Source organism: Tachyglossus aculeatus, chromosome X4 (assembly GCF_015852505.1).
Source record: "Tachyglossus aculeatus isolate mTacAcu1 chromosome X4, mTacAcu1.pri, whole genome shotgun sequence".
In the NCBI taxonomy this organism is placed as follows: Eukaryota; Metazoa; Chordata; class Mammalia; order Monotremata; family Tachyglossidae; genus Tachyglossus; species Tachyglossus aculeatus.
The window spans coordinates 15,085,847-15,111,927 of NC_052098.1; the positions used below are offsets into that span (position 1 = coordinate 15,085,847).

At 42.7% G+C, this 26,081-nt stretch overlaps 1 protein-coding gene across 4 annotated transcripts in view; it reads left to right on the forward strand.

Annotated features, from left to right (window-relative positions):
- DMRT1 (doublesex and mab-3 related transcription factor 1) overlaps positions 1-26,081 on the forward strand; it is a 110,245-nt gene that overhangs the window by 22,474 nt on the left and 61,690 nt on the right. For 3 of the 4 annotated variants that reach the window (XM_038769836.1, XM_038769837.1, XM_038769839.1), the window contains exons 4-5: positions 18,323-18,606; positions 21,796-21,903. In XM_038769836.1, the coding sequence (XP_038625764.1) occupies positions 18,323-18,606; positions 21,796-21,903 (392 nt within the window). The remainder of the gene's footprint in view (positions 1-18,322; positions 18,607-21,795; positions 21,904-26,081) is intronic. The other variant, XM_038769838.1, reaches the window with a different exon arrangement.

Consider the following 26,081-nt stretch of genomic DNA (forward strand, 5'->3'; position numbering starts at 1 on the left):
ATAATAAACTTCGAAGCACTGCCCAAATCCATTCTTTGTTTTGAAAATTCTTAATGCCAAGAACCCACAAAAGTCCAGCTAGATTCAGTCAACAAAGGTACTTTAACATTAGTTAAAATAACATTTCAATCTATTAACTGTTCTGCATAAGCAGTAGGGAAATGGAGGTGAATATAGATTGAAAGCTTCTTTTCCATACAAAGAGTCCGAGCTAAAATTAAGAGTTAGGCCGTTTATTTTCCTGCTGCTTCCTGACATGTGGGCCCTAGTGATGAGCACACAGTAAATGTTTCAATGTTTCTATAAAGCAGATCTTGAACTTTTCGAAGATTCAGCTTTTGTGGACCTGGCCATGTGTATCAGAATTAGAAGTCAGGAGACTTGGACTCTGTTCCAAAATCCAGCATACAGCACTGACTCACGATGTTCCCCAAGGTTACTTGGTTACTCTTCAGACCATTTTTATCGTAGTCATAAAATAATAAAACTGGAAAGGACCGCCAAAGATTACTTAATCCATTCCTCTGCCACCAGGTGGAGGAATTACTAAATCATTCAGAATGGAAAAATGCTAGGTATTCCTGTCTTAAAAATCACTATGGATGAAACTCCATATCCTCCCTTGGTAGCTTATTCCAGTGTTTTATTGCCCTGGCAGCTGAGAAATTCTTCTTTATGACCAATCCAAATCTCTCCTGCTATAATTTAGGTCTGTTTCTTCTGTTTTTTTGGTAGCCTGTTAAAACCTGTAGCTTTGTTTGGTCTAGCCTAGACCATTGTACTTCCTTTAACCTTTCTTTTTATGGCCATATGTTTTCAAACAGTTATCCTTTTTTGTTGTTCTCTGAAGTCTTTAGTTTCTCTCGGTCCCTTTTCAAATGTATTGACCAAACAGGACAAAATACTTTAAAAAGGATATGATCAATGTGAAGTATGGAACAAGGATTATTTCTCAACCTGATGATGATGATATTTGTTAAGCACTTAGTATGTGTCCAGCACTGTATATTAAGCCCTGAGGTAGATACAAAACAAACAAGTTAGACACAGTCTCTGACCCACATGGGGCTCATAGTCTAAGTGAAAGGGAGAACCAGTATTGAATCCCCATTTTACAGGGGAAGAAACCAAGGCACAGAGAAGTAAAATGACTTGCCCGAGGTCACACAGCAGGGATTTACGAACTGAAGTAATGAGTGCAGGTCTGGGAGTCAGAGGACCTGGGTTCTAATTCCAGCTCTGCTGCTTGTCTGCTGTGTGACCTTGAGCAAGTCAGTCACTCAGTCGATCATATTTCTTGAGCACTTATTGTGGGCAGAGTACTGTACTAAGTGCTTGGGAGGGTACAGTCGAACAATATAACGGCACATTCCTGTCCACAAAGGGCTTACAGTCTAGAAGGGGAGTCACACATCAATCAGTCAGTCAGTCAGTTGTATTTGTTGAGCCCTTACTGTGTCACTTAAGTTCTCCGTGGCTCAGTTACCTCATCTGTAAAATGGGGATTAAGACTGTGAGCCCATGTGGGACATGGACTGTGTCCAACCTGATTAGCTTGTACCTACCCCAGCGCTTAGTACAGTGCCTGGCACATAGTAAGTGCTTAACAAATACCACAGAAATACATCAGAGTCGGTAGACATGTCCCATGCCTACAAAGAGCTCACAAGCTAGAGAGGGAGACAGACGTACAAGTAAATAAATTATGGTATGCTGTAAGACTGAGGGTGGGGTGCCTAAAGAGTACAGAGCCAAGTATATAGGTCATGCAGAAGGGAGAGGGAGTAGGGGAAGAGAGGGTTTAATCTGGGAAGGAGTCTTGGAAGAGATGTGATTTTAATGAGACTTTGAAGGTGGGGAGAATGGTGGTTTGTCATATATAGAGGGGGAGGGAGTTCCAGGTCAAAGGGAGGATATGGCTAAGGGGTCAGTTGCCAGATAGACAAGATTGAGGCATAATAACAGTAATGATAATAATAATGGTATTTGTTAAGTGCTTACTATGTGCCAGGTGTAGTGAGCAAGCTGATGGTAGAGGAGCCAAGTGTACAGGCTGGGTTGTAGTAGGAAATTAGTGAGGTAGGATAGGAGGGGGAGAGCTGGTTGAGTGCTTTAAAGCCAACAGTAAGGCTTTAAAGCTGATGCTGATGCAATAGGCAAGGTGGGCTTTGATAAGTGCCTGGATCACCATGGTAGAAGTTTGTATGGAGTGGAAAGGGCAGATTTTAGCAGTGCTGTGAAGGGAGAAATGACAGGATTTGGTGTCAGGTTGAAGATGTGGGTTAAATGAAAGAGATGAGTCGAGGAAAGTGCCAAGGTTACGGGCTTGTGAGACAAGGTGGATATGTTGGTGTCTACAGTGATGGGAAAGTCTAGTGGAGAGCAGGGTTTGGGTGAGAAGATGAAGAGAGTTCTGTTTTGGACTTGTTAAGTCTGAGGTGTTGGCAGGACATCCGAGTAGAGATGTCCTGAAGGCAGGAGGAATTGCGCGGCAGAAGAGAGGACAGGCAGGGCTGGAGAGTTAGGATTGGGAGTCATTGGCATAGAGATGGGAGGTGAAACCATAGGAATAAATGAGTTCTCCAAGGGAGTGGGTGTAGTTGTAGAATAGAAGGGCCTTGAAGCACTCCTACAATTAGAAGCTGGGAAACAGAGGAGGTGTCGGTGAAGGCGACTCCAGAGCAGCCAGAGAGCTAAGAGGAGAACCGGGACAGAGTCATTGAAACCAAGGTTAGAAAGGTAGATGGACTATGTGGTAAACATGTTCTCTGCCCACAAAGAGTGTACAGTCTAAAGAGGGAGACAGATATAGAAATGAATTACAGACATGTACGTAAGTGCAGTGGGGCTGATAGTATGGTAAGTGCTTAAAGGTTACAGATCCAAATGCATAGGCGATATAGAAGGGGGGGTGTAGAGGAGATTCATTCATTCATTCATTCACTCAGTCGTATTTATTGAGCGCTTAAACTGTGTGCAGAGCACTGGACTAAGCACTTGGGAAGTACAAGTTGGCAACAGATAGAGATGGTCCCTACCCAATGAGAAGCAGCATGGTGTAGTGGATAATAACAAAAATGATGATGGTATTCGTTAATGTTTACTATGTGCCGGGAACTGTACTAAGGGGTGGATAGTGCACAGGCCTGGGAGTCAGAAGGTCATGGGTTCTAATCCTGACTCTGCCACTGTCTGCTGTGTGAACTTGGGTAAGTCACTTCACTTCTCTGTGCCTCAGTTACCTCATCTGTAAAATGGGAATGAAACAGCGTGGCTCAGTGGAAAGAGCACAGGCTTTGGAGTCAGAGGTCATGGGTTCAAATCCCGGCTCTGCCACTTGTAGCTGTGTGACTTTGGGCAAGTCACTTAACTTCTCTGTGCCTCAGTTACCTCATCTGTAAAATGGGGATGAAAACTGTGAGCCCCCGTGGGACAACCTTCTAACCTCCCCAGCGCTTAGAACATTGCTTTTGCACATAGTAAGCGCTTAATAAATGCCATCATTATTATTTATTAATATTCTCTGTGTCTCATTTACCTCATCTGTAAAATGGGGTGTGAAACTGTGAGCCTCATAAGGGAAGGGGACGGTGTCCAACCTGATTTGCTTGTATCCACCCCAGCACTTAGTACAGTACCTGGCACATAGTAAGTACTTAACAAATAACATTGTCATTATTATTATTATTACTATTATTGTTGTTATTATTATGAAGGCTTAGTCAGGAAGCCCTCTTGGAGGAGATGTGATTTTAATAAAGACTTTTGATTATGTTACAAAATGTTTCATAGAATAGCAATTTTTCTAAAATGATCAAAGATTTGCTTTAAGCAATCCGTGATCATTGTTTTATTGGCATCACTTTTTTAAGGGAATAAGGGGTTAAGGATGCGGAGACTGGTATTACCATCTCCTGTAAGTGTGCCACAGATTTGCAGTCATTCATTCATTCACTCATTCAATCGTATTTATTGAGCGCTTACTGTGTGCAGAGCACTGTACTAAGCATTTGGGAAGTACAGATCGGCAACATATAGAGATGGTCCCTACCCAGTAGCGGGCTCACAGTCTAGAAGGGGGAGACAGACAACAAAACAAAACAAGTAGATAGGTGACAATACCATCAGAATAAATAGTTATAACTATATACACTGTCAACTGATCAATCAATAGAGAGCACCTACTTTGTGGAGAGCACTATACTAAGTGCTTAGGAGAGTACAATAGAAATTAGTATATCTGATCCCTGTCCTCACAGAGCTTACAAACGAGCAGAGGAAACAGACACTTAAATAAATTCAGATAGGAGGAAGTAATAGAGGATATAAGCTACGTGCATAAGTGGCTGGGGGGATTGTATTAAAGTGCTTAGTTGGCATGGAAGGGCCGAAGTGATCTGTTGGATATGAATCAAACTAAATTAACTTTGAGAATGAGCAGAGCTGTCCACCTAGTTAAGGCTAATTGGTAATTGGACTAGGTTAGTGAATAAATTTGAGTTGTCAGGGATGCCGGAAAAGCTCTCCCATTCTTTATAAGGTTTGGGGGAGGATATGTTTCCCTCTTTCCACCCTTACCTGTACCTTAACCTTGTATGCTTTTTCTAACTCACTTCTGAAACAAGACCTCAACTCAGAAGTTTTAGCTCCAAATTCTGCTTCTTACTGAATACTCAGCAGAGTTGGTTTCAAATAACCCTCTCTTCCAGCGTGTTGTCAATCGTTCTTTCTTTTAAATCCCTCTTGGCTTGACCTTGTTCTGGCCAAAGTTTCTGCCCAATCCTAAATAACATCACAGACTAGGGAGTAACACTACCTTTATTGAGGACTGTAATTGGAATGCATTATTGATACCTAGGAGAGCTCCACCCCCCAACACACATTTACACAACCTACTGGATTTGAAGCAGTTTGGGAAGCAGCACAGCCTAGTGGAAAGAGCACAGGGATTCAGAGGCCCAGGGTTCTAATCCTGGCTCCATCGGTTACCTGCTGTGTGATCTTGGGAAAGTCACTTAACTTCTTCGTGCTTCAGTTCCCTCATCTGCAAAATGGGGATTCAATCCTTCTTCTCCCTCCTACTGGGAGGCAGCGTGGCTCAGTGCAAAGAGCTTGGGCTTTGGAGTCAGAGGTAATGGGTTCAAATTCCAACTTTGCCAATTGTCAGCTGTGTGACTTTGGGCAAGTCACTTAGCTTCTCTGGGCCTTAGTTACCTCATCTGTAAAATGGGGATTAAGACTGTGAGCCCCCCGTGGGACAACCTGATCACTTGTAACCTCCCTAGTGCTTAGAACAGTGCTTTGCACATAGTAAGTGCCATTATTATAGTGCCATTACAAAATACAAAAAATACTTAGACTGAGAGCCCCATGTGGAACCTGATTATCATGTATCTACCTAAATCAGTCAATAGTATTTATTGGGCATTTACTATGTGCAGCTGAGCACTGCACTAAGTGCTTGGGAGCGTACAATGCAACAGAAATAGCAGGCACATTCCCTGCCTGTAACGAGTTTACAATCTAGAGGGGGAGACAGATATGAATATGAATAAATAATTTATAATATATAAAGATACATACATAAGTGCTTAATACACTTGGCATATAGTAAGTGCTTAAAAATCATCAATACTGTTATTAATAGTATTATTACAAGGCATCATTACTTTGGAAGATAAACAAATGCCATACTAAATGCTTTTCCCAAACAATAAATTGGACTGAATTAGAACATGGAATAGCCAGTAAAAGTACTTCATATGATATTCGTATTCTGCCAATTGAAGGTTGTCTTACTGCTACAGGAGACTACTTGTTCTGAGATAAGTTCGTGCCTCTAATACCCATAAGTTTCTCTTCAAGGACATTTGCTAGTACGTACGCACTTTCCCATGAAAAGGTTGCCAACTGGATGCACATTTGGACTTGGCTGTAATAAGACAAAAGGTACTCTCCCTTTCATCTCGCTATTGCTGGGAATTCTCTCTTTCCAACCTTCTAAGGTCTGGGACAGGGAATTCTTGTAGCCATTTGGGATCTTGGGAAAGCGGAAGCCCAAGTCCTGTGGAGAGTCCCTCCCTGATAGTACATGGGGAGGAGGACTCAGCTCCCAAGGCTTTTTTCTCCCCCAACCCCCATATGGAGTTGAGAATTTTTTTTTCATCATTCTTCAGCGGGAAGTGGGAAAATGGGTAAGGGGAACCCACACGGGAAGGGAGAGAAGAGAAAGGAGGAAAGGAAACAATCAATCAGTGGTATTTACTGAATGCTTACTGTGTGCAGAACACTGTACTAAGCGCTTTGGAGAGTGCAGTATGATAGAGTTGATAGACATGTTCCCTGCGAGCCCACAGTCTAGAGGGGTGTTAAAACCATTTACTCATGGCAATTGCTTCTGAAGCCCTTAATTAACCCTCAAGCCACCTCGGCCTTTCAGAGATGGTTGATTGGGAAATTCACCCCTGGAGCAGAGGGTATGGGCCAGAGGGTCCTAGATTCTGGGAGAGCAGGGCCTGGGTTCTTCCTGTTTCCCTACTCCTCAAAAACCTCGAATGGCTGCCCGTTCTTCTCCACATAAAGCAGAAAGCCCTGACCATTGGCTTTAAAGCAATCAGCTCTCTTCCTGTGACTTATACACTGTCTTCAACTACACAACAGGATGCCTCTTTTTCCTTCCCATGCCAACCTAGTCATTGTGCTTCACTCTCATCTGGTTTGGCAAAGAAGCAGCTCATCAGGGCAGGCTAGAAGGCCAAATGTGAGAAGGGTCCTAGGGAAAGAAGGGAAAGATCAGGGGGCTATCAGGCAAAAAGCTCTGATTCCATGTCAGAGGAAAGGTACAATGTTATCACTATTATTATTCCCAACTTTTATTGAGCATTTGCAGTGTGCACAGCACTGAAGCAAGGGCTAGGGCAATGACTAGAAAAATCAGGGAACACGGTATCCCTGGCCCCTAAAGGGTTCACAGCCTCAAAAGGGTCCGGTGATACATGGAACTCTCTGAATGTAATCAAAAGAGCAATCAAAAGGGGCAATTCTACAATTCAGAAAAATCCCGAGTAAAATATAAGGGTAAGAAAACTGGTTCCCTCAGGGCCCCAGCCTGGAGGCTCTTCAATGGAGAAAAGCCCTTGTCTGTTGCCCAGTTCTCCTGCCCCGGCCACTCCCACTTCCTCTCTCCTGCAGGGGTTGGGTTCTTCCCCAGGAAAGGCTTTGAGCAATGTATCTGGAATTTGGAATTCGAATGCCCATGCTTACCTAAGACCTGGCAACAATTTTCATATATAAACAGCCCTTCCAAATCTGCCCAGAGGTAGAAGTGATTCATGACGCTGCACTCTTCCCTGAAAGATCTGCCGTTGCCTGTATATGAGCAGACCATTTTCTGGCTCTGTTCAGAATAGTTGAGTGGAGGACAACTGTGGGCTGTTTTTTTTTCTGGGAGCCGGGGGAGGGGGGGTTTTCCTTTTTTCATTTTATTTCTTGTATTTGCTTCTCCCCTGATTTTTGTGAGAAGAAGGGGAAAAGATTCCCCTGACTCCTACTAAGCCACTCTGAGTATTGTAGGCAGAGGTGATTTACAAAATCATAAGGATTTAGTGGTGCTCTGCTGCTAATGAAGTCTCAGATATTCTGTTCTGTGACCATGGGCTGGACCTGTCCTCCCTATCAGCTTCCTTGCAGTGTGTACTGCTGGACATGGCGGGCCTGAGGGAAAGCATGTGGATGGTTTGGTGCAATCCATCACTGTTACTGCAAAAACAACTCAAGTGTATATCCTGCCGGTGGAAGGGCTTAACTTTCCCCTCTTAAACATTGGTGTCTGAGCAGTGCTCAGCCTCAGTGACAAATTAATTGAGCCACTTTCTGCAGAATATCCTAAATTCACATTCAAGGGTTTAATGGAGTGTAGTGCCATTTCATGCCCCTTTGTCCATCCTTCCTATAACCTAGTGGCACATGCAAAACTCTGTGGGGAGCTGTAGAGGATTGGTAGGGATTTTTTTTAAAGAATTAATCAAATTAATCAAAGAGAAGAGAATGCAGGATGAATTTTGATGCAAATGAATGATGCCTTTTGACACCTACCATATACAGTCATGAGATCCTTTGCAAGATGTGTGCGATGATTTCTGCTGTGCTGTTGAGATAGCAAAGCAATGAGAAGCAGTGTGGCCTAGTGGGTAGAGCATGGGCCTGGGAGTCAGAAGGACCTGGGTTCTAATCCTGACTCCACTACGTGTCTGCTGTGTAACTCTGGGCAAGTCACTTCACTTCTTTGTGCCTCAGTTACCTTATCTGTATAATGGGGATGAATAATAATAATAATGATGGCATTTATTAAGCACTTATTATGTGCAAAGCACTGTTTTAAGCACTGGGGAGGTTACAAGGTGATCAGGTTGTCCCACAGGGGGCTCACAGTCAAAATCCCCATTTTACAGATGAGGTAACTGAGTCACAGAGAAGTTAAGTGACTTGTCCAAAGTCACACAGCTGACAATTGGTGAAGCCAGGATTTGAACCCATGACCTCTGACTCCAAAGCCCGTGCCCTTTCCACTGAGCCATGCTGCTTCTCTGCAGGCTGTACTGTGTCTAATCTGATTATCTTGTATCTACCCCAGCACTTAATATGCCTGGCACATAGCACTTAATAAAAGCCATAAAAAAATGTTCATCCAGCCTTTGATTTTTCAAGGTACTGGATCCAGAGAAAACAGGAAAACTTGAAATCAACAACTAATCCCTCCCTCCCCCCAACCATTACACATTTTTGCAGTTAATTTCGACTGTTCTCCTCACCATGCCTTTTAACTTAATTTGCTAACAAGTAGCAAATTTGAGTAATTTCGCCTACTCCCTGTCCCCCCTCTGCTTCAGGTGAGGGTGAAAATAACGGTGAGGCCTGGCAGCTGAAGGAAGGGAGAGGAAAGAGAAAGAGAACTTGGACAATCCTGAGGCTGAATAACCAGCACCCAAATAATCAAGATTTGATTGTAAAGATACATTTGCTGTGTTTCTCTTGGAATCATATGAGCTACACATGTACCTGTGAAGTGTACTTGAAAAAGAAGCAGAATATACCTGTTAAGTAATTTACAGCCAGCTTTTATTGCAATATGTGCAGTGAAAAGCATTAAAGGTCAGAAAAGCTTCCTTCACAAATTTGATAAGATGGTGCAGTGAGCTATAACAGCATAAAGTCTTGGGGGTCATAGACCTGACTAGAAGAAATAATTATGCATGGTAATGGGTAATTACAGATAATGGCCTTTTAGGGGGTGGTTGAAAATACACAGTCCCATAGTCTTGCCTAGAATGAACACTGAATAGCACATTAACTTTATGGCAAGCTAAAAGTTCAGCACGGGAATATCAGCCAAAAAAAATTCCTGTGGGAAATATTGCAGAATTACATTTCACCACGGCAAAATTGAAAAGAAAAAAATGTTTGATGAAAGGAGAAATGCTAAGTTTTCCTTTCCATTGAAGAAATGGGCATTTTCTTAATAGAAAGTGGGCACTGAGGACAAATTCATATTTGACTTTTAAAATAGCTGTAAAATGATTGTCTTGTGGGAGAAACATACTGTTCCAGCACTTCCTGATTATGACTTTGGGGAGTAATATCACATCAGTTGCATTCAAGGCTACTGTATGACCTCCAAAAGAGCTAGGAACTGAACCATCCATGTAGCAGCATCCCAGCAGGGGGATCCTAATATTTCAAGGGATAAGAACATGGTAAATGGAGCAGAGGAAATGTCTTCAAGTTTGGTTTTGACCCAAAAGGGTAATAGGTCAAGTAGTGGTAATTTTTGTTTGTTAAATTATGGGAAGAAAATCCTTTGATTTTCCTTGGAGATGAATGACACTGTTTACTACTACCGAATGTTCACGCAAAGAAAAATCGAGCCCTAAATACAGTGTATAGAATTAGCTCAATGCGAGGGGGGAGTGGTGTCCCTGATTATGGAGTATTTTGTTCTGGCTATCACCTGGAGAATTTCCAGTACTCTACCAGTCTCGACTACAGGAGGGAGAGTCAAGCAGAGGCATACCCATTCTATTCCTACCTTGGGCAGTGGCTTGTGAGTGGAAGACAATCTGCTACAAGTCAAAACTCATCTGTGCTGGGCAGCAGCAGCAGGGGAGAGAGTTGAGGGCAGAGACTCAGGTTTACTGTGTGGAAGGGGGCAATGGTAAACCACTTCCGTATTTTTACGAAAAAATGTCCATGGATACACTATCAGAACGATTGCACATGGGAGAGATCTGCATCATCCACTGTCTAAGGAGTTGCAACTACATTGGTCACCAACCGACAAAGGGGTGGCATTGGGGAAGAGGGAGGTGGGATATTCCAGCGAGCCCAGCTCCTCCCCAACCTGGAGCATGTCCCCTTCCACCGATACCACAGCTCCCAAACCCTCCCATCCCCCTCCTTGTCCGGGGGGCGGTAGGGGTCGAGGGCCAGGGGCTGTGGAGGGGGATGCCCCAGGTGGACACAACCTCTCCCACCTCAGCTTTTCCTCCCCCCACAAGGAACCGGGATGAGGTGTTGTGAAGCTCATGATGGTGGCGGGAACCACCCTTCCGTGTACCACCCCCACCAAGGATCTGGGATGCCATGTTATGAGTGGAAGGGATAAAGCAGCACCACTTTGTCAAGTGGTACTAGAATTTACTCTTCTTTAGAAACTTATGTGTTTGCAATTAGGCTATTCACAGCTCCTTGTTTAAATCAGGGACCCCAATAGTTAGGTTGGACTACCGAAACTTGGGTGTGACTACCTCTGTATTCTTTAAGGGAGAAACATGCGTGTGCACGCACACACACACACCTTAAAATGAATTACTGGTTAACTACTATTAATATGCCATAGACCTGAAGACCAGAGTACAACAGTGAAAGATCAATAATGGTATTTATCATGTTGGGAGTATTGATTTTTCATGAGTGAGTGAATCATATTTCACACTGCATATGTTATGCGGCAAAAAGAGTAGCAGAGGTACTCTAAGGCATTATCCAAAAAAACATGCAAAAAGGTTTAATGAACAAATACTTATGAATATCAGGATATTAAGTGGTAAAGTTTGTAAATGCCACCACCTTGCAGATAATTTTGAGGGAAGACAAGAATGGATTGTTATGATGGTGAGAAAAGAGGAGTGTAAATCATTCTCTCCTTTTATTCCTCCAGTTGAGAGGTGGTCTGCTGTTACTGTTCCTGGTTGTTGAACCCCATCTTAACCCATCTTATTCTGTGCCAATTAGTCCAATAATAATGCTAATTCTATGGATGTGTATTAGCAGATTTTCTTCCCAGGGGATTCTGAGGCTGAAGAATAGGGGGAAATCCTGCTTAGTGAAAGTCATAGGGGAATTTAGGATAAGTATGGTTAATTAGTAAGCACTTAACAAATACCATTATTATTATTATTATTTAATTAGATCTATAATAGACCAACATCTAGGACCCAAAAGAACATATTTTGGTCTTGAGTGTTAGAAAACTAGAAACATTTCAGCATCAAATTTACCAAAAAATTGAGGAAAAAGCTCAACTGTATTTAGAAAGGGATTCTATGAAGGGAAGAGAGGCAGAAAATAGTAATAGGGTTTAAAGCTGCCATTTAAAACACATTGAAAGCAAAGTATTTAAATTGCTCCTTTAAAGATTATACCAAAAACAAGATAAATTCTTAAAAATTGACTTGCTTAGGATGCCATATATATTTCTTTGTAATTTTCCATTATAGTTCCTTAATGTGTTTCTTCTCTCCCCAAAGTTTGCCTTTAGGGCTGTAGTCCAGTTTTGAAGAAAACTACATGCCTGAAGACAGTAATCATTTAAACTAGACCAGTGCTCTTGGAACTTGGTTGCACAAAATGTACACAAATGGGAGGTGGAAATGGGACCTGCTTCAGAGATCCTTTCTGGAAATTCTATTTGCCATGATTATGCAGGATTGTATTTCCTCTGGGAAATGCCTCTAGGCTGTAAATTATTGATGGACAAGGAATGTGCCTACCAACTCTGTTGCATTGTATTCTCCCAAGTGCACACAGTAAGCACTCAATAAATATCACTGCCTGATAACACAAGGTTCTTCAAGAATACAACCCTTATGTTATAATAATAATAATGATGGTATTTGTTAAGCGCTTACTGTGTGCCGACCACTGTTCTAAGCGCTGGGATAGATACAAGGTTATCAGGTTGTCCCACTTGGGGCTCACAGTCTTAATCCCCATTTTACAGATGAGGTAACTGAAACACAAAGAAGTTAAGTGACTTGCCCAAAGTCACAGAGCTGACAAGTGGCAGAGCTGGGATTAGAACCCATGACGTCTGACTCCCAAACCCGAGCTCTTTCCACTAAGCCACGCTGTGTTATAGAAGACATGGGTGTAATAGTTGGAAAGATTGATTTCATTTAGTTTACTATAATTGGGTAATGGGATTATATTCAAAGTATATTTAGATAGAATAGTTATTGAAAGTTTAAGACGTTATTTCTAAATTTTGCCCACAGCCTCTTAGTGGCAGTGATTTCTGATACTTCACTCCTGTTTTATGTGTGTCTGCATTAGGAATGCAAAGGAAAAGAGAAGGCTATCATTCCTGTATTATTCTTCAATAAAACAGTTCTCTACAGGCAGTCTTTACTGTTCACAGGGTTATGTTTCACTAAAAGGTGTTAGTAGCAGCTAGGGCAGGTTCCTCTACTAATGGAAAATTGGCCAGTATCACAAAATATTAATATGTCCTAGGTGGAATTAATGCTGTTTTGACTTAATGTTGCATCAATCAATTAATTAGTAGTATTTATTGAGCATTTACTGTGTGCAGAGCACTGTACTAAGTGCTTGGGGGAATAGCAACAGAGTTGGTAGACGTGTTCCCTACCCACAACAAGCTTACAGTCTAGAGGGGGAGACAGATATTAATATAAATAATTGAATAAATAAATTACAAATAAGTATATAAAGTGCCATGGGGCTGAGGGAGGGGTGTAAAAAGGGAGCAGATCCAAGTACAAAGGCGACACAGAAGGGAGAGGGAGAAGAGGACATGAGAGCTTAGTCAGGGAAGTCTGTGGGGACTAGTTTGTGGGAAGGCCTGCGAGTAAAGAAATAGATATTTGGTGAAATTACACTTGTTCTGAATGGAAGCGTGCAGGTGAGACACAGACCTTATCCCACCAGGGCTCCTAATCTCAGAGGGTGGGAAGATAGGTATTTAATCCCCACTTTCCTGATGAAGAAATAAGGCTTGCCCAAGGCCACACAGCAGACATGTAGTAGAGTCAGAATTGTCTTGTCTTATGCTGTTGAGTCATCTCTGACCCATAATGACGCCATGGGCACATCTTTCCCTGAATGCCCCACCTCCATCTGCAGTCGTTGTGGTAGTGTATCCATAGAGTTTCCTTGGTAAAATACGCAAGTGGTTTATCATTGCCTCCTTCCACACAGTTAACTTGAATCTCTGTCCTCGACTCTCTCCCTTGCTGTTGCTACCCAGCACAGGTGAGTTTTGACTTGTAGGTGATTGTCTTCCACTCGCTAGCCACTGCCCAAGCTAAGAATGGAATAGATATGCCTCTGCTTGATTCTCGGTCCCGTAGTAGAGACTGGTAGAGTACTGGAAACTCTCCAGGTGCCATCCTGAGAGGGGAGAATCAGAATTAAGTCCCCAGAAGTAGTGAGGTAATCTGCCCAACTTGGAGAAAGTAATATTTTGCCAGTTTACACATAGTAAAGGCTGTTTTTTCTGCCACTTTACTAACTGGATCATCATACTAGGGCTATCTTGACCCTTTGATCTCTTGCTGGAGGAGTTAAAGGATGTTTCCTCTCTTGATAGAGGACTACTGATAAAATCAAGCTGAGGACAGTTCCCTCTGTAGGATAGGATGGTTTAGAAATTCTGCTATAATCTGATGATCAAACAATTCTCCCTCCAGTCATTCCTCTCCTCACGGATAGTTCCTTGGACTGTAATAGGACTTTATCCAGGAGTAGAGATTTTATTACTAATCAAGCAGTTTTCACTGGCCTCTGTGTGACCTATGCAAAGCCTCATGCCAGGTGTTCCCAGGGTCTTTGGTTATAGCAATTTACTGCAAATATGCCTTTATTTTTGGTAGCATTTACTTGGCCCTTGGGAATTAGGTGGTTTTTTTTGTTTTGTTTGTTTTTATAATGAGTGAAGTGACTTATTTAGGGAGTTGAATTACTTTGTTCTATGGTTTTGTTTTCAAGTGTTTTATTTTTCTTTCAGTGAACTGAAACAATTTAATTTTTAAATAATTAATTTAATCTAAGAACTAAAGTAAGTGGAATAGGACTAGTTTTGTAAAATTATATCATTTCACAAAGCTTTATGCAGTGAAACGATCAAACTGGAAAAAAAGTATGGAAAGAGAAAGAAAAAGGTTGTAAGCAATAATTCCTTAGTTTTCCTAGAATTCTTTGGGTAGTGAAGAAAGGTTGGTGTTCATTACCTAAGGAGAATTGTTACTGTCCCATTTTATTATTTGACAAATGAGACATAATAAAGTATTAAAAATGTAGATTAGTAAAATAACCAGAAGTAGAACTAGTGGGTAGGAGGGTGTCTTTTATTACCTGTGCTCTGGCATTTTGTTAACAGGAAGGACAGAAACACAGTCACTAAAAGTCATGAAGTTTTTGTCCTACAGGGGAAAATGGGACGCACTGAAAAAACCTTTTTTCTAACTTGGAATGGTTTAAAACGTTTCAGAAAGAGGTCCAGTGGGGGAGTTGCAGAGAGAATAGAATGTAGAGTTAAGCTCTGGGTGCAAAGAGAGAGAATAGAGAGCAAACCTTGTCAGATACTAAGGAGAGGGGAGGGAAGATAAGGTTGAGATTTCCTCTCTTTCTGGAGCAAGGGAGAGAACAGAGGAAAAGCAGGATTTACAAGGGGATGCTGCTGCTGCTGCTGTAAAAGGTGGCTGAATTGTGTATCCGTTCAGGAAAAAAAACCACTAATAATAATGATGGCATTTGTTAAGCGCTTACTATGTGCAAAGCACTGTTCTAAGCACTGGGGAGGATACAAGGTGATCAGATTGTCCCACGTAGGGCTCACAGTCTTCATCCCCATTTTACAGATGAGGTAACTGAGGCACAGAGACGTTAAGTGACTTGCCCAAAGTCACACAGCTGACAATTGGCAGAGCCAGGATTTGAGCTCATGACCTCTGACTTCCAAGCCCGTGCTCTTTCCACTGAGCCATGCTGCTTCTCTAAGAACAAATAACCCTGATAATTATGCTTTTAAAATGTTGACTTTTGAATAGCCTACTAAATCTACAAAACTTAAAGAATAAAGGGTTTGGGATGTGTATGATGACACTTCTAGCTTCCTTCTAGCAATCTGTCAATTGTATTTATTGAATGTTTCCTTTGTGCAGAGCACTATACTAAGCACTTGAAAGAGTTGATGAACACATTCTTTGCCCACAATAAGCTTACAGCCTAGAGAGGGAGACACATTAAAATTAATTTTAAATACATTTAAAATCCAATTTTCTCATCATCGTGCCCCATTTAGTCTCCATATCCAAACTACCTTTCCTTGATGACCAAATTGACGCCCTCAAACCACCCTCGCTATTGAACTCAACTATCTCACTCCACTATCACTTCGTCGATCTCGTACCTCTAACCCACAGCTTAGGATCACCTTCACAGTCCGAATTCTTCATTCCTATGCACGGGCCTCAGAGTGCTGCTGGTGGAAATACAAATATCAAGCTGACCTTGTCCACCTTAAATTTTTCCTTGCTTGCTTTAACTCTGCCCTCTCCTCTGCCCGGCAATGTTATTTCTTCATCCTTATTGACTCCTATGCCCATTGCCATCGCCACTTGTTGCAGACATTTACTTCCTTCCTCAAACTATGTGACCTCCCACCGCCCCAACTCTGCCCCTAATGACGTGGCCATGTACTTTATTGAGAAAATTGAAACCATGAGGCGTGATCTCCCTAAAATCTCCCTTGCTTCTCTCCAGTCCCTCCCTCCTCCTGCCCCTTCTTCAGCTGTTCCATCTTTCCCAGCACTATCTCAAGAGGAGCTATCCTGCCTCCTCTCAAAATCCACCCCCTCCACCTGTACCTCTGACCCCATCCCTTTGCACCTTATCAAAACGCTTGTCCCCTCTTTTCTTCCCTCCCTGACCATGATCTTCAACTGTTCACTGTCCAATGGCTTCTTTCCTACTGCTTTCAAACATGCTCATGCCTCCCCTAGCCTAAAAAACCCTTCCTTTGTTCCCATGCCTCCCTCCAGTCATCACCCCATCTCCCTACTACCATTCCTCTCCAAACTCCCTGAACGAGTTTTCTACACCCTCTGCCTCCACTTCCTCTCCTGCAGTTCTCTCCTTGATCCCCTCTGGTGTGGCTTCTGCCCCCTTCATTCCCCAAAACTTCCCTCTCAAAAGTCACCAATGATCTCCTTGCAAAATCCAACGGACTCTACTCCATCATAATCCTCCTTGCCTTCTCAGCTGCCTCTGACACTGTGGACCACCCCCTTCTCCTGGAAACATTATCTAACCTTGGCTTCACCGACACTGTCCTCACCAGGTTCTCTTTTTCTGTCTCTGGCCGCTCCTTCTCAGTCTTTTTTGCTGGCTCCTCCTCTGCCTCCCACTTCTAACTGTGGGTGTACCTTAAAACTCTGTTCTGGATCCCCTTCTATTCTCCATCTACACCCAGTCCCTTGGAGAACTCTTTCGCTCCCACAGCCTCAACTATCACCTCTCTGTGGATGAGTCTTCATGGTTCACATACCATTGACTGATTGATGACTCCTAAATCTACCTCTCCAACCCTGACTTCTCTCCTTTGCTGTCTCACGTTTCCTTCTGCCTTCAGATGTGTCTATTTGGATATCTCACCAACACTTCAAATTTAACATGCTCAAAACAGAACTCCTCATCTTCCCATCCACACCCTGTTCTCCATCGGGCTTTCCCATCACTGGTGACGGCACCACCATCCTCCTTGTTTCATATGCCTGCAACATTGGCATTATCCGTGACTCATCTCCCCCATTCTACCCACACATTCAATCTGGTATGAAGTCTTGTCCTACCTTCACAACATCTCTAGAATCCACCCCTTCCCCTCCGCCCAAACTGCTTCCACATTGATCCAAGCTCTTATCATATCCTGCCTTGACTCCTCCTTCTGGCTGACCTCCATTGCCTCCTGTCTTTCTTCCCTATCCAGTCCATATTTCACTCTGCCGCCTGGATTATTTTCCTTAAAAAAAGTTCAGTCCACACTTCCCCACTCCTCAAAAACCACGCACCTCCACCCCAAACAGAAAGTCCTTACCATCAGCTTGAAATCACTCAGTCAACTCTCCCCCTCTTACCTGACCTCGCTGATTCCACACTACAGTCCAGCGCACACACTTGGCTCCTCTAACACCAACCTACCCTGTGTACCTCTCGGTCTCATCTGTTTTGCTGCCGTCCCTTTACTCACGTCCTCACTCCCTCTCCCCTCATATCCGACAGACCACCCCACCCTCCCCACCTTCAAAACCCTAATAAATCACACCTCCTCCAAGAGGCCTTCTCAGATTAGACTCTCATTTCTCCTATTCACCCTCCCTTCTGTGTCGCCTATGCATTGGGGCCTGTGCCCTTTAAACCCTTGATACCGAGCCCACCCCCAGCCCTATAGCACTTATGTACATATCCCTGTACTACTAATAATAATGATGGTATTTGTTAAGCGCTTACTATGTGCAAAGCACTGTTCTAAGCGCTGGGGAGGTTACAGGGTGATCAGATTGTCCCACGGGGGGCTCACAGTTTTAATCCTCACTTTACAGATGAGGTAACTGAGGCACAGAGAAGTTGTGACTTGCCCAAACCCACACAGCTGACAGTTGGCAGAGCCGGGATTTGAACTCATGAGCTGTGACTCCTGTACTCTCCTATACCCCTATCAGTAACTTATTTTAATGTCTCACTCCCCCCTCGAGAGCTCCTTGGGGGCAGGGAACATGTCCACCAACTCTGCTGCACTCAGCACAGTCTGTGTTCAGTGAATGCCGTTGATCGATTGAGTGATCTTTACCCCTTGGCTGAATCATCAGAAGCAACCACCATCTTAGTTGTAGCTTTACTCAGATTCCACCGCATTATCTTTACCAATCAAGGAAAAGCAGAGAAAGGGGACGCAGAAGGTCAGAGGTCAAGTTCTGTATGGTTCTGTCACTTCCTAACTTTGTTCCTTCTGTTTCTTTCTTTTTAGAGGGACGGATGGTCCTTCAGGAAATCCCTTCTATCTCCAGCAGAGGGCACATGGAGAACACATCTGAATTGGTTGCAGACTCCACCTACTTCAGCAGCTTTTATCAGCCCCCTCTGTTTCCCTACTACAACAATCTATACAACTATCCCCAGTATTCTGTTACCTTGACTACTGATTCCACTTCGGGTGACATGGGAAGTGCTCTAGGTGGGTCTTCTATGAAAAACAGCTTCCGGAATCTCCCAGGAACTTTTATGTCCAGCCAATCAGGAAACCAGTGGCAGGTACTGTAAGTTTTCACACACTCTTATATCATCAACGGTATTTATTGAGCACTTACTATGTGCAGAGCACTGAACTAGGCGCTTATATGGTCTGCTGTGTGCCAGGTACACTTGAGAATGGAAGGATTATTCCCCCTGGGATCAAGCTAAGCACATGTGCTTGCCTCTTCCATGATGAGCCTACTCGAATCTTGACATAGATTCCTCACATGGATAGTTTTTTTCCTAGACACAAATGGAAATCAGACTTCGCTCACTTCTAGCTCAGTTTTTGAATTCTTAAAGTAGTGTCAAGGACCCTTATGGCAATTTCTTTAACTTTTAAAGTGTGAAGGGAAAAAAAGCCTGATTTTCACGTGGATTGAATGCACCTCAGTGCAATTTATAGGCAGTCCACCCTTCACCTCTGCTGTCTTATTTCACTCCCAGAGGTTTCATTGTTCTCAGTGGCAGCTTGTTATATGGTAGCGATGCGTCTGGGCACAAGGAGGGTGATAAGATTTGGGACACATGGTTCTTATGCTGGTTCATGGTCACCCTGAGATGAATTAAGATTGGAATTGCATTGCTCAATACCCGATTTCTTTGCTTTTGATTATTTCAGGAGCTCTAAAAAATAGCAAGTCTAACTTGAACATGAACAATGCATTTCTATTTTGCATTTGCCACATTTTGGGGGATTACTACAAATGACTCTGAGCTGCCATAATCCCCAGCCCCCTTTACCAAATGAACACACTTGTTAGATTCCATTTTCTCTCCTCCCAGGATATGGGAATCTTGTTACTAATTTGCAATGTCTGCCCAAGGCAAAATCAGTTCTCATTTTTAAAAAAGCAGAATGAGTCCAGATTTATTTATTTTTAAATGATACAAACATATCGGGATCTTTTAATTCCAGTCAAAAGGATATTGGGTAACTGGGCATGTTGTCATAATAATTTGGCATCTACTTGATTTTGCCCTTTAAGTATTTGAGTTTGCTGTGGGCTGACATGATTTTTGGTGAGGAGGCTGCGTCCTTGTTCCGGCCTGTTGATTTGCCCAGGAATTTGAAACATGTTACTTTTGTTCTTTCTTATTTTACATATAGCTATTTTATCAGATGTTCTGTTCAAAGTACATTGTCTCACTTGGGACCTTGGACAATCATGAACAATCACAGGCTCCAAGATGATTTTTTTCAGAAACCCAAATAATGATACCAAGGGGTGTTAACACTTGCTACAGGAATCGAGACGAAACAGGACTTTTTATTATTATCATTATTATTATTGTTGTTGTAGTTGTTTTTATTAATTATAATAGCATTATGATGTGATGCAGTAGACACAAAATAATTAGATTAGCAAAGCCCCTGCCCTATACATGGCTCACAGTCTAAGAGGGAGTGTGATCAGGCATCTTATACTCATTTTACAGAAGAGGAAACTGAGACACAGAAAATTTGAGTGGCTTGCCCAAGGTCACACAATCAGCAAGTGGAGGAGCCAAAACTAAATACTAGATATCTTGATGCCCAATTCTGTGCTCGTTCCTGTAATGCCACTGTCATTTGAGTCTAATACCATATACGTACTCAAATGACAGTGCCATAGTGTGTGTACACACACACACATAGTGTATACATAGTGTGTGTGTATATATGTGTATATATAATGTGTGTATATATATGTGTATATATATGTATGTATATATATATAATAGTGTGTATATGTTATATGCACTATGTACTGTAAAGATCTTTCCATCTTTGGTTGGTTTTTTTTTATAAATCAGGATGCATGTAGGATTTTAAGGTGTAGTTTCTGACTCTGGGGTCAGACCCAGTCATCTCACAGCTTCCTTGTAGATAATAATAATAATGATGGCATTTATTAAGCACTTACTATGTGCAAAGCACTGTTCTAAGCACTGGAGTGGTTACAGAGTGATCAGGTTGTCCCATGGGGGGCTCACAGTCTTAATCCCCATTTTACAGATGAGGTAACTGAGGCACAGAGAAGTTTAGTGACTTGCCCAGTCACACAGCTGACAGTTGGTGGAGTCGGGAGTAGATGCTTGTAGCCCCCTGACGCTTGTTAAGGAGGCAAGCTTAGGTTATGCCACCTTCCATCTTGAATTCATCGGTGTGCCTTCCATCTGGAGTCCGGGGTTTCAAGGTAGCTAGCGCCCATTAGGTCCTTCTTCCACCCTTGGCATAGACTCCCGGGGATGCCACTTGAGTGCCTTGATTTTTTTTTAAATAATGAGTTCCATTTTATTCAGAGAACCATAGTTCTTGAATATAAATATTATGAACTCTTCTATTCCTTTTAATTCCTTTTAACCTACTAACTCTTAATTATGCCCTCAGAGGTTTTAATTGCAACACTTCAGGATACTTTTTACAATTTCTCATTCTGATAAGTTAATAGCTAGATGTATTTTCCAGCTTCTCTTCCTCGTTCCCCCTCTTCTGGGCCCTAAAAGAAAGAGGGAAGGAAAGAAAATATGTAATGATAATAACAAAATGCAACCAACTCAACAATTTTGGCCAAACATATGGAATCCAGAGGCAGCACAAGAACATTAGCCAAAAGTATAGCAAGTGGATTCCTTGAGTAGAACAAGGTTCCAGAATCATTAAGTTTGTTTCCTTAATAATAATAATGATAATAATGAAACTACTACTAATAATAATATTTGTTAAGTGCTTACTATGTGCCAGGCACTGTACTAAATAAGCTCTGGAGTAAATGCACTTTAATCAGGTCAGACACAGTCCCTGTCTCACTTGGGGCTCCCAGTTTAAGTAGCAGGGAGAACAGATAATGAATCCCTCTTTTACAGATGAGGGAAATGAGGCCCACAAAAGTTAAGTGAATTGCCCAAGGTCACACAACAGACAAGGTGTTTTGTGAGTAATGATTCCCAGTAATTGTTATATTGGTACCACAGAATGGCAGTTTGGCCTAGTGGAAAGAGTATGCGACTGGGAATCAGGAGACCTGTAGTCCCATCCTTGCCATTGGCCACCTACGTGATTTTGGGCGAGCTACTTAACCAACCTCTCTGTGTCCCGTTTTCCTCATCTGTAAAATAAGGATAAAATATTTTTTGTCCCTCACAGGGTGTCTAATCTGATAATTGTGTATCTACCTCAGTGCTTAGCACATAGTAAATACTTAATAAATATTCTAATTACAGGTGAGATTTGCCCTGAATAGATTCAAGTCACCAGAAGAACTTTCCCCTAGAAAAATCCTCTACCAACAAACCCCGAGCTCCATGCAGACATGGCCACTGAGTTCTCAGGTATTGATTGAAAAGATATTCGTTTTTACTCATATGCTGCAAAATTTCAAAATGCCAGTATTTTTCATCAATGGTATTTTAACACAAATTTTAAACTGTTAAGAACATAGCTCAGCACACATAGCCTTTACAACCTGAAGGGAAGCATGAATATAAGACAAATTAGGTTAGGTTTGTATCAGTTAGACTGGGATCATTGTGGCAGTGGGGAGGCATCATCTCAATTTTGGTCGCTCATTTGAGGATAATGGGGCATTAGGGTATTTTCTTGACCGAAAAGAAGAAGTATTATTTGGCCAAGTTGCGTCAGGCCACCTTTGGTTTGTTAACATTCAAGTTTCTGAGAAGTGAAAGTAGGTGGGAAGGATTGTGAAATGATGTTTTAGTGTACTGGAAAACTATGGAGGAGCTAAAATACCTTGTGTAGTTATGGGTTTTTTTGTTGTTTTTTAAATGGGATTTGTTAAGCACTTACTATGTGGCCAGGCACATAGCTAATCAGGTTGGACCCCGTCCAGGTCCCACATAGGGCTCACAGTATTAATCCCCATTTTACAGATGGGGTAACCGAGGTTCCTCCCCTCCTGTCTTCAAACATACACTCATTTCTCCTGTACAGTGTGTTCTCTCCACTGCAGTCAGGCTTTTGTCCCCTTCACTCCACTGTCACCAGTAACCTCTCCATAATCAAGTACAGTGGGTTCTACTGTGTTCTAAATCTCCTTGACCTCTCGGCCATCTTCAAAATAGTTGATCATTTCCCTACTCCTGGAAATGCTAACTCTTCTTAGTTCCACTGATAGAGCAAGCACCCGGTTTCTCTACCTTTCTGACATGCTCCTTCTCAATCTTAGTGTTTGGCTCTTCCTCCTCTATCATCATCTATATGTTAGTGTCCCCATTGGGCTTGGTTTGGTATCCCTTACTTGCCTGGCTCCACACTCATTCCCAAGGAATTCATCCACCTGCAGTTTCAGCTACCACCTCAGCAAATGGCTCCCAAATCTACTTCCCCAGACCCAGCCTCCCTCAACTGCTGTGTAATTTTGTGTACTCGCGTACTTCCAGAACAACTCTACATAGATGCCCCCCTGGCACTGTTAGCTATTAAATATGTCTAAAACTGAACTTCTCATCTTGTCCCATAAACCCCCTCCTACTAACTTCTCCACCTCAGTTGGCAACACCAATCAATCAGTAGCATTTACTGGTGTCAGCTTTGAAGCCTCACTATCTTTTAAGCCTCGTATTCAATCTGTTGCTAAATTCTGCCAGTTTCTTCTCCAGAATGCGCCTTATGTTTATTGTCAATAGTAGTAATAATAGTGGTATTTGCTAAGCATTTACTATGTGTCAAGCACTGTTCTAAGCACTGGTGTAGATAGAAGTTCATTCATCAGGTTGGACAGAGTCTCCGTCCCACATGGGGCTCATGATCTAAGTAGGTAGTGAATCCCCATTTCACAGATGAGGAAACTGAGCTCATTGTGGGCAAGGAACATGTCTATCAACTCTGTTGCATTATACTCTCGCAAGTACTTAGTACAGTGTTCTGCATGCAATAAGAGCTCAAAAACTGTGATTGATTGATTGACTGAAGTGACTTGCCCATAGGTCACGCTGAAGGCAAATGATAGATAAGAGAGTAGAATCCAGGTCCTCTGACTCCAAGTCCTGTGCTCTTTCCATTAGGCAACACTGCTTTTCAACCTACACTCTTCAGCCTAGATCATCGTCCTGTAAGTGCTATCCTGCTCATATCTGTCTCCTTCTCACAAACTTTCAATGGCCCCCCATTTCTCTCCACATAACGCAAGGACTCCTGGCCATTGTTTTCAAGTCTCTACACCATCTCTCTCCTTCTTACTTATCTGCACTCTTCATCCACTGTTCCCCAGTCCATGACTCTCTGCTTTTACAAGTAATAGTGGAGAAGGGATAGAGTCTGGTGCAGGCAGAAGGGGTGGATAGAAAGATCAGGCTTGCTGAGGGGCCCATTCCCTACTGAGCCCAAGGCTGGGTCAGGGTCCAGAGAGCCTCGGTCCCTGCTGAAACTATGACCCTCAGCATCCATCATCCACTGAAGCCAGGAATGCAAAAGAGCTGTAGTGGCTCCAGCTTCTGGCCAGCCCCCTTACTTAGAGGGGCAGGGCCTAGCGGACAACCCAGAAAACTATGGGGACAAAGCAAGGTTTCTCCCTATAGTCCCCATGCCATAGGGAATGATTGGATCCCTTTCTTTTGAGAGCAGTGGGATCCAGAGACGACAGGGAATTCCATTACTTTGTAATCTCCTTAAGGTCAGAAAGTGTGTCTGTTTCACAGTTCTCTCCCAAGTGCTTAGCACAGTGCTTTACACTCAATTGATTGCACACATGTATGCTCACACACAAGCACAAGTTAAAACGTTTTTGAGTTCATTTTAGCAAGAACTAAGTGGAAGGGTCGCACCTGGAGAGTTTCCAGTACTCTACCAGTCTCGGCTCTGGGAGGGAGTGTCGAGCAGAGGCATATCCATTCCATTCCTAGCTTGGGCAGTGACTAGCAAGTGGAAGGCAATCTGCTACAAGTCAAAACTCACCTGTTCTGAGCAGCAGCAGGGGCATGGCCGAGAGTCGAGGGCGGGAGACTCAAGTTTACATGCACGGAAGAAGGCAGTGGTAAACCTCTTCTGTATTTTTACCAAAAAAACTCTATGGATTCACTGCCAGAACAATTGCAGGTGGAGGTGGGATGTTCTGAGAGAAATGTGTCCATGGAGCCGCTCTGGGTCGGACACGACTTGACAGCATAAGACAAGACAAGAGTGGAAGGAAGGATTTCTACACTTTTCATCAGGGAAAGGATATGTAATTTCAGACACTGAGACGGAGAAGGTGAAGATGGAGCTTGAGATGGGCCACTGTGAGAGCCCAAACTCCTGTATTGTGTACACTCAGTTTTTATAGGATCTAGTTTCCTAGCAATATTGGCCATATTGCTGTTTATCACAAAAGACTTTATAAAACCAGACTTGAGGAGGAGTATGCTTAACTAACTACAGAAGGAAGCTGGGTTTTTAAGTCTTTTCATTGTAACCAATGAAAATAGCCTGTGGCAGGGCAGGGCATCATGCCAGTTACTAAGCGATAGGCTGGATCATGTTTTAATGGATCAAGTGTCGTTAGCTTAGGAGCCTCATCCATTTTTCATATCAGTGTCCCCTGAATTGAAGAATTAGTCTTGATTGTGCGTATCTTAAGCACTTGGAGATTTGTGTCTAGATCAGTAATCTCTGGCCTGTTGTGTAACAGGAATACCATTTGTGGCCCAGGAGTAAACTCACAATAAATGGCTATTGTGGTTGTCCTGCAGCTCAATTTCCCTTCTACATTTAATTGCCTGCAAGAGCTGTTTATTGCCCTGCACGCTCCTCCACTAGGAACATTATCCTCTAAATAAACATGTTGTACTAGGTTGACAAGGGAGAGGCTAATATCAAGTAAGCAGAAATAAATACGAGAGGTATAGCCATTCCTTAAACCTACTGATCAAGGGCTCTTGGTTTCATGCTTGTCTTGTCTCCTCTACTCTAACACCAAAGATCAGCTTGGGTCAGACATCTAGACACCAATTCCTTACTGCAGCAGATGCTTTCATTTCTTTAGATGAGGCTTAGTCTGAAGTGGATTTATAAAAAGTCTCCACCCGAAAGTGAGCACTCCTGTGGGGCCTTATCTTAAATTCTCTTAACTCACAGGTGGTGAGCACTTAGGATGGCTAGAACTTCCTGAGCAATTAGGTAAACCAAATATATTTGGTTTTTATATGTTTGTCCTTAAATTCAGCCATCCAGCCACATTGGAGCCCACCCCCACCCCATGTCCTCTATGTACCTTTGATAGTATAAGTAAATCATGTTTCACTCAGGTAAAGATAGCCACTTATTCCACAAGATGTCATGATTTAGAACAGCAGGGCAAGGCTATAGGACTCCAGGGACAAATTGTTCCTTCCCTGGCTAAGTCCTCATTTCCCCTATTCTCCCTGCCCATTTTGTCACCTATGGACTTGGACCTCTACCCCTTAAACACTTAATTTTAACCCCACTCACTGCCCCAAAGCAATTACTGTATTTAGCCTTTCACTCTACCTGCCAATTCTTGTGTATTGTACTTTCCCAAGTGCTTAGTATAGTG